The sequence below is a fragment of the Bactrocera neohumeralis genome, unplaced genomic scaffold (genome assembly GCF_024586455.1).
Source record: "Bactrocera neohumeralis isolate Rockhampton unplaced genomic scaffold, APGP_CSIRO_Bneo_wtdbg2-racon-allhic-juicebox.fasta_v2 cluster11, whole genome shotgun sequence".
Taxonomy (NCBI): Eukaryota; Metazoa; Arthropoda; class Insecta; order Diptera; family Tephritidae; genus Bactrocera; species Bactrocera neohumeralis.
The window spans coordinates 19,074,219-19,083,897 of NW_026089624.1; the positions used below are offsets into that span (position 1 = coordinate 19,074,219).

The 9,679-nt window shown below is 37.1% G+C and overlaps 1 protein-coding gene across 8 annotated transcripts in view; it reads left to right on the forward strand.

Annotated features, from left to right (window-relative positions):
- Positions 1-9,679, forward strand: part of LOC126766108 (paired box protein Pax-6) — a 164,824-nt gene that overhangs the window by 97,675 nt on the left and 57,470 nt on the right. For all 8 annotated transcript variants that reach the window (XM_050483927.1, XM_050483932.1, XM_050483931.1 and 5 more), the window contains one exon: positions 2,382-3,294. In XM_050483927.1, the coding sequence (XP_050339884.1) occupies positions 2,382-3,294 (913 nt within the window). The remainder of the gene's footprint in view (positions 1-2,381; positions 3,295-9,679) is intronic.

Sequence of the window (9,679 nt, forward strand, 5' to 3'; positions counted from 1 at the left end):
ATGGATCTTTAAGTATAATCCCGAGACAAAGAGGCAATCTTCCGAGTGGTACACGCAAGCGTCTTCTCGCCCAAAAAAGGGAAGAATGAGCAAATACAAAGTGAAAACGATGCTCATTGTCTTGACATTAAAGGCATCGTCCACCATGAATTTGTTCCTCTAGGACAAACCGTTAACGCCAAGTTTTACGTGGAAGTCCTCAAGAGACTCCAACGAAGGATCAATCGGGTCCGACAAGTCATCGCAGCCGATTGGAAGTTGCACCAGGACAACGCCCCGGCTCCCACCGCCTTTCTTGTGAACATATGCAAATTTGAAAGTTTTTAAAGAATTGTAACGATTGGTTCAATAATTTGTTTTTAATCCACTTAGTCCTATTACTTTCCGGACAAACTCGTATAATCCTATATCTGTCCCGAGAACTTTTAAGTGTAACAGAAAATCATTAGGAGAACATAACTATTACACTCTTTTGCGTGAGTATACATAAGTATATAGACTACGAGTATTGGCAAAAATTCCAATGCTTATGTAAAAAATTACACATAACCGCTAAGTTTTTATAATAAAAATCTTCAAAATTTTCTAATAAATAATAGCTGTAAAAATAATAATATGAAAGGAGTGATTTACACAACTTTGCAAAACAATTGGTACATTCTAAACCAACCACTAAAGTTTTTAACTTTAGATTTCGTTCAAAACAGAGCTAAAACATCTAAATCCGATTTGCTTGATTCCCGCAGTATGTTAAAATAACTATCCTGGGTTCAAAACGCTTAGTACAATGCACAATTGTTTAGCTAAAAATAGATTGCCAGTTATAAAGAAAAAGTTCATAAAACGTGTATAATTGAATATAACATATCTTTTCGGCATTTGCCTCTTTGTTTATTTTGATGCATCCCTAAACAGAATTCATTATATATTTGTTATTCTGTCTCATGTTTTCTGATTTTTGTAATGTAAAATGAAAATAAAGATTTAACAAAAGAGATCAAATCCTACAAGATCAAGGAAAATGTTATGAATTGTGAGCACAAATAAATCCAAAATCGATCTTATACGGCAACAAAATCACTTCAGACCTGCGTTATTTTACCTATGGACAAATACATATGATATAAAGCCAGGGGGTAGCATTGACCTGATTTTATCCACTTTTCGAGTTACTACATATTATTAACCAAAAAATATGCACTCTAAGTTATATATAAGTTCGACGTTTCCTTTTGCCTGTTATTGTGGAAATGTTAAAATATCTTGTTCAGGGTATAATAAATGGTAATCCATTAATTCCAAAACGCTCACTTTGTTGACATAATAAAGTCTAATGCTGCAACTTTTTTAATGGCCTTTTCAACTGTATTTCATACCTTTAACATTTTCTCTTATAATTTTTATTTAAGCAAAAGAAACATTTCAGTGTTAAAAAATGGGTTCTTCGACATTTTCGCCTTTCAAATTTTACTAATACTGGCACTGCATTCGCACCCCTTGTTTTTTCGTGAAAGGATATTTTTGCCTAATTTTTCCAGTTAGTTGAACTTCCCCCTTCCGACTCAAAGCGCCTGCCTTGTACTGCCTTTTAAATCACAGTCAATTCTGCTGTTTCTGCCGCGCTGTCAACAACAGATATTGCAGCATATTAAAGTGAAAAAAACAACAACAAAGAAAAAGGCAATGACAAGAGCAACGAAAAAACAACAATTGCACCAAAAAACAAAAGTAAATGAATTGACATAGAGTAAAAAGCATCTAGACAAAATTGTGCGACAGCTGCTGCCGTAGTCAGTTGGACTACAAGCGGCAGGCGGCAGCTAAACAAGCAATCAGGGCTCTTTTAACTTCTGCTTCCCTTATATCGGTTCTAGCCTAGCGCGGATCTAAAACAATCAAACTTACTTACATACACAAATTCGTAAAAGTTTGTATGTTTGTATGGTAGTAAGGTTATACATGTGCACATACGGGCAAGGATGGGAATAATGTAAACTTCTAAGCATCTTAGAATTTTTCATTGACAAGAATTTTACAGCATAAATTTAGGACATCAGAAAATTTCTATATATGCCATAAAAATCCCCAGGTTGTTGGTGCAATGCGTTCAAACAATTGAAAAAAACTGCATTGCATTTATGTTAAAATTTTTACTTTCCGATTTTATGAAGCCACGCATTTACTTATGTATGTATCAATGGTACATCTGTATCAGTAGCGAATCCAGAATTTCTTTCTGGGGCTGATTGGTATTCCCCTCCGACATATTTTGAATATTGATCTTTGTAAGTTATCGTATGTATATATATATTAATTTTAGCTTTATGTGCATTCTTCAACTATTTATATGAATATACCATTGATTTCGGCAAATTGTTTAGGTTTCCTCTATAAATCGAGTACTGCGCAATCTGGCCGCTCAAAAGGAACAACAACATAGCTCGCCTTTGACAAATGGCAGTAACTGTAATGGGGGCAGCGTTGCCAGTACTAATAGCAACCCGAAAGCAACCAATCCAATTGGCAGCACGACCGGCAGCGGCTCTATGGGCGGTTCTAGCGGAAGCAGCGTTGTGGATATGCAATTGCGGACCACGAACACACCTCTAAATTCTGATGGCAGCGTGGGGAGCAGTGTAAATGATGGCGGCGAAGGCGATGCCTCTGCGAATAGGAACTCTGTTGTTAGTGGGGCTACCACAAATGCTATGTATGACAAGCTTCGCCTACTAAATGACCATCATCAACTTGGAGGGATCGGCTCATTGCATCCATCTACAGTCACTTCAGCACAGATGGAAGCATCGGTCCCAGCACCCCCACATAACCTCCATCATACACAGCAGATACAACCGCAAATTCATCTTGATCATCATCCGGTTCAACCAAACACGCATTCGCAGTCTCTTTCTCATATGCATGTTTCAACAACAACCCTACCGACTCAATCGCACACCGCAAATACATTAGCGCTCACACATCACCATCCTCAACACGCTGTGGTTAATCAGTGTTGGCCACCACGCCACTACTCCACCTCATGGTACTCACCGCCATTAAGCAGTGGACTTTCCAGTGGAGCTGTGTCCAGTGGCCCGAATAGCGTCGGTAGTGCTGCTATTTTATCACCCTCCAAAACTTTGGCTTCAGTCTTTGCAACAGGTGTTCAACCGCTCAGTCCTCATGGCGGCGGTAAAACGGCAAATGGAAACGGCGGAAATGGCAGTAATGGGAGCTTATCGTCAGCGCAAGTCAACAGATGCCCAATAAGCGATGACTTAATGCTGAAAAAAGGTAAGCGCACCTGCGTTTCTTTTCGTTAAGTTAAATATGTCTAAGTTCAATAAAAAATGCACATATGGGTTAAAATACATTTTTATTTGTATAGAATTACATTTTACAGTACACACGTACATACATATTAATGTAGCGTGCAAAATTAGACCGTATAATAAGCAAACTGATTGGATTTGTTGATTTATCTGACGTAGTATTCAATTTACTTACTTGTCCAACAAATATTCGAATCAGTACCCCTAGAGAAGGTATTAACTGATATTATTTAAATTTCATAAATTAATAATATGATATAACACTAAAAGAAATAGTATCGCACAGTTATATGGACATCTCTCACACGAAAACTCATATACATATACATACTATAGTGTGTTGAAAAAGTATCGCGAATTTTGAATTTTCGCGGGTTACGTATATTCGAATTTCGAATTTTTTGTGGCGTTATGTTGGTACTCATGTCTCATGTGTCTTATGCCGACAAGCTCGGCCATTTTGAATGTTCATTTAATTGTTGACAGCTGCTTTGCTTGCACGTGTTTTGGATCGTCTTCGATTTTTACCTATTCAAAAAAATGGATCAAAGAACCTGTATCAAATTTTGTGTGAAAACCGAATTTAAGTGCGCGGATGCATTCCGAATGTTGACTGTGGCATACGGAGAAGCTACCTTGGACCGAAGCAACGTTTATCGGTGGTACAAAATGTTCTCAGAAGACCGAGAAGATGTGAACGACGAAGAGCGTGCCGGACGCCCGAGCACTTCAACAACAGAAGAAAAAATTAATGAAGTGGAGAAAATGGTATTGGCCAATCGTCGAATCACTGTTAGAGAAGTTGCTGAGGACCTAAACATATCGATTGGCAAGTTATGCGCAATTTGCGGGAAGCAATCCGCCAGAAACGCCCGGATTTGTGGAAGAACAAAAATTGGCTTTTGCACCACGATAACGCCCCTGCTCACCCATCGTTGCTTGTGCGCGACTTTTTGGCCAAAAACAACACACTAATGATGCCGCAGCCACCGTATTCCCCAGATCTGGCCCCTGTGACTTTTTCTTGTTCCCTAAAGGACGACGTTACGCTTCTCTTGACGAGATAAAGACGGCATCGAAGGAGGAGCTGAAGAAGATAAAAAAAATGATTTTTTGAAGTGCTTCGAAGATTGGAAAAACCGTTGGCACAAGTGTATAATATCTCATGGGGATTACTTTGAAGGGGGCAAAATAGATATTCATGAACAAATAAATAATTTTTGAAAAAACACAAAATTCGCGATACTTTTTGAACACACATTAAGTTATCTACGTAAACACCTTTAACTAAGTAGCTTCCCTGCTTACACATGTGCACAATCGTTCAGCTGTGCTACAGTACGTTTAACAATGAATAAAAAATCGATTTTAGTTAGCTTGTTTTTACCCTAAATAGGGTATGTTTAGGAAACGTCGGAGTGCCTTAAAGTATGTACCTGTATAAATGATCAGAGTGATGAGCTGAGTTGATTTAGCCATGCTCATCTGTACGTAGGCGAACTACTCCTTCAGTTTTTGAGATAAGGATCTGAAATTTTGTAGAGGTCCTTTTCTCAACAAGAAACTGCTCATTTGTCGGAATCGGTAATATTGGACAACTCTGACATATAGCTGTCATCCAAACTGACTGATCTAATTTTTTGACAAGATATCTTCACAAAACTCGACACATATTATTGTTGATCGAACCACTAACGCGTTTTTCAATAAGAGCGCTACGAAAGTGAAAGTACATTCGATGCCTTTATGTATACAACTCGATTTATTTTGCATGGCCACCATGGGTACGCTTGCAGAAGTCCAGTCGCTGAAACCAATTTTCGAAGGTTTTCAAGCATAAATTGGCCGATGCGAATGCGATTTCTTATCGATATTTGTACGAAGCTTATCAATCGTCGCTGGCTTTTTGGTATGGACCATACGCTTGATGTGGCTCCACAGGAAATAGTCTAACGGCATCAAATCGACCGAGGCGGCAAACTTCTAACTGACTGCCCCATTCCGTGAGATAACATGTTCATCAAATTGGTTTTCAATAAATCGATTGCGTCATTCGCTGGGTGGCTTGTGGCCCCGTCCTGTGGGAACCACATATTGTCCAAATCCATATCTTCCAATTCGAGCGAAAAAAAATTCGGTTATCATTGAGTGGTAAAGATTCCCATTCACAGTAACGCTCTGGTCGTGAGCATTACGGAAGAAGTACAGCCCAATGACGCCGCCGGCCCACAAACCGCCCTAACTTTTTCAGGATGCAATAACTCGGAATACGTTTGGTTTGCTTATCGACTATTTTGCCATTCGAAACCATTCAATCAGAAATGCGCCTAAGTGCTAAAGATAATTTTTCGATGAAAACCCGGATGATTTTCAAATTGTTGCTCAGAAAAATTCTCAAACATACTAAGATTCTGGTGGTCATGCGGCTTCAGTTCTTGCGCCAGTTTGATCTTGTAAGGATGTAGGCTAAGATCTTTTCATACAACGACGTCACAGAGATGCCCAACCCTTGAGAACGACGTGTAAAAGACTGATTTGGGTCTTCCTCAATTGATGCGATAGCGGCAGCAATATTTTCGACACTACGGGTACTTCTTTGTCTCACTGGCACGAGAACATTTTTTACTGTGCCTGTGGATTAAAATTTGTCCACTAGACACTCAAGTGTTGAAGCCACTGACTCCGAATTTCGGCAGTAAATTTTAAAAATTTCATCTTATTGTTGGATCGTATAACTTTCCATGATGAAATGGTAAACCTTACTGAAGAGAAATGTCACAAGAGCGGGAAAAAATATGGTGGCGTCTGGTGCCCCAATCGGTCCATTTTTGTAGCTTCCCTATTGAAAACCCCGTTACATGCGCAAAATTGTGTGACGTTGACGTTGGACATAGCTGTGTTGGGTACATGCGAACTATTGGCGTAAATCGATTTTAACGATAAAATGCTCCAAAATAAACGGTGAAATAATAAATAAATGAAATAATTGTTCATTTTTTACAATATTTTTTCAACTGAAATCAAATTTAAACAGATACTTTGAGGCGGATATATCCATGTGCTGAAAGTCTTATAAAAATGTTTGTGTTTTTTCGTAATCCACTGTCCTTTTTTCATAAAATTTGGTTATTTTTAAAAATTATGTTTCAACAAAAACTTTAGAATTACATTCATTCTTACACACATAGTATACAGTATCCTCCGCTTAATTAACCCCCGGTCAATTGATTTCCGCGCTTATTTGAAACACCTAACCGGTCAAAAATATATTGCAAGCAAAGTAGGTGTAAATTTTTCTGCTTTATTAAACTCGGTTAATACGTTTCCCTGCATAATTGTAATGATGCTATGTTAAATAGAAGGAAAAAGAAGATCCCCCGAAGCCTTCGTTAGTTCCTGATATTTTAAAATACATATAAGAACGAATTTTTATTCAGGGAAGAAGTTTTTGTGTGAATTAGGAAATATATAACATTCTAAAATTGTAAGCGAGGAGGTTCAAATAGTTTAGTATAGTTAGTTTATACACATGTGAATGTTGTAATGATAAATATATAAAGTGCACATATGATATTTTTAAATTAATTAGGTTCCCAATTAAGCGGGAGTCCTGTAAATAAATGAATTGTTGAATGAAACGAGTTTCGCGGTTAATTGATTTCCTGGTTAATTGAACCAAAAATTGTGCATTTTTTAAGTGTAATTATCCGGGGGATACTTTATATGTGAATGCCGATTTGTCTTCGCAATAGTCACGTGTGTCGTACTGTCATTGCAACTCAGTGTCAGTGTTGTGGACAATGTCACGCATACAACATGATTGCGTAGTGAAGCGACGTTTATTGTCAGTTCGAATTAATCGCCGTGCCGATATACTGGCAAAAAAGTTGTTGAACAACTACTCAATAGCTAGGATGTGCAAACGTTATTTTTTGCCATATTTGTATGTAAAAACATACATGTATGTAAGAGTGTATACGGATTGGGTGCTTACATATAAGTGTGTTATACGAAAAGTGGTATACTTCAGAAGGAATTCAAATATCACTTGACATACATACGACTACCTACTTACATACATTCGGCAATGCCTCAGACAAGCAATATTTTCTCCAACATTTTGATTTCAGTTTGTAACAAAAGTTGATGCTGTGTTCAAATTCCTTACGAAACTTAACTCCGACCTATATATAAATAACAAAACCTAAGCTTGGGTGCAACCGAGCATTTTATACGCAACTTGCAACAATCAAAACCAGGGATGTTCGAAAATCCTGATATTTGTTATATAGGGACTAGGCCAAGTTTTCGCTCAAATTTATCTATTTTAGACACAAAGATACACTGTTATGAGTTAAACATGCTCTCTGGTTTTCATTGAGATAACTCACATGTTGGCCGATATATGCGGCACAAAGTCACCCGAAAGTTCGAAAATCTTTATATTAATTATATGGAGGCTAAGGGAAGTATTGGTCCGCTTCAACCCATTTTTGACATTCAGATATACCATTATAAAATAGGGATTATCCCTTAATTTCAGTTATATATATAACGCCTTGACTAACATTTTTGATCAAAAGTCAAGTAAAGGTACCGGGGTCTAAATATTCGGTACCTAATGACTTCAACAGTTTTTATTGGACTTAAGCAATTTTTGGTCATAGGGTGGCACACTCTAAAAGCATTATTCTTGTAAAGTTTTATCCTGTTATATTAGCTGCTTCTTGATTTGTGTACTGGAAACTGAACGAATCAAGTGGAATTTAAAATTGTTCAATATGGGAAGTAGGCGTGATTGTTGTCCGATTTCGTTTATTTTCATAGTGTGACATAAGAATATAAGAAGAATGTCACGAACTAAATTTTGTCGAAATCGATTAGTCGGCTCCTAAACTATGGGATTTCACCTAAAAGTGGGCGGTGCCAAACCCATCGTCTAATTTTCATGCCGGCTCCCATAATGCTTTTTCATACCATATCGGTAGTAAAATTTAATGCTTCTGGCGTAATTATTGATTTATCGCGCTTTTAGTAGTTTTAAACAGTACCGTTATATGAGGAGTGAGCGGGGTTATCCTCCGATTTCATCTACATATTTTCAAACTGTCAGTAGAAGTTTTTATATGATTTGCACTCAACAAATGTGGTTGTTGTAGCTTAAGTGGTTTACGCCCTTGTTAGAGGGCGGGGCCACACCCATTTTTTAAAAATTTTTGCTCACAGGTGCCTCTTTCTACTGCGATCCTCTATATCAATTTACAGGTTTATATCTTAATTTATGACACTTTATATGTTTTCGGTCAATGGCGATATCTCAACGGACAGTCAAACGGATTTCAACTTTTCTCGTCATTCTGATCATTTATATATACATAGCCCTATATCTATCTCGCATTGTTTTAGGTGATACGTCCAACCGTTAGGTTATCAAAACTATAATACTCTGTAACAACTGGTTGCAAGAGTATAAACTTTACTATATTACTCACTACCACGTTAATACTTTATTGTATGGCCCCGATTTTTGAAGACAGCTTGACATCAGTGAGGTAAGCTCTCCATCAGTTTCTGTTATCTGTTCCATGGAATGAAATACCACGCTTCAGTAAATTTATTCCAAAAGTCATCCAATTTTTTAAATTATATTTTGCCCGATTTTAACTTTTACATCCTTCCAAAGTTTCTTTAACGAGTTAAGATTGTGACTTTTCGCTGGCCATTCTAATTCATCAAGAGTTTCGGTAGATAACCCATCTTTTATTGCCTTAACTGCGTTTTTTGGATCACTCTATGCATGCATTCCAATTTACACACTTTGATTTAAATAAGAATTGCTCCATTGTGAGTCTTAGGATGTTTAAATAGGAATTATGATCCATTCTACCAACAATTTTGACCAACGATGCACAGTGAGACAGTCCAATAGTAACCGCGGCAAAGAATGGTTTTTGACGTGTCATCCAATTTGGATGAAATTTTCACAGTATATTAACAGATATATGAGTAACAATTCACTGAAATTTCAGCCTCATAACTTCATTACTTTTTGGTCTAGAGCAAGTCAAAGGTGAGGTATGCCAACGCGCTTGAAATATGTTAGTTCAATATGTAATAATCAAAAGCTTATTAAAATAAAAATACATAATAAATGTAACTTTAAAGATTTTTTTAATTAATTTAGTTATTGTAGAATGAGTAAATGAAAAATTAATTTAAAAAAAAACACAATTTTGTTTTTCTTAACAACAGAATTGTGGTGCAAAAATTAACATTTTCATTTTTAATGGCCCAGGAAAAAAAAGAGCAGCCCCCCGCCCTAGGTGCAGACTTATGAAAAAAAAGTT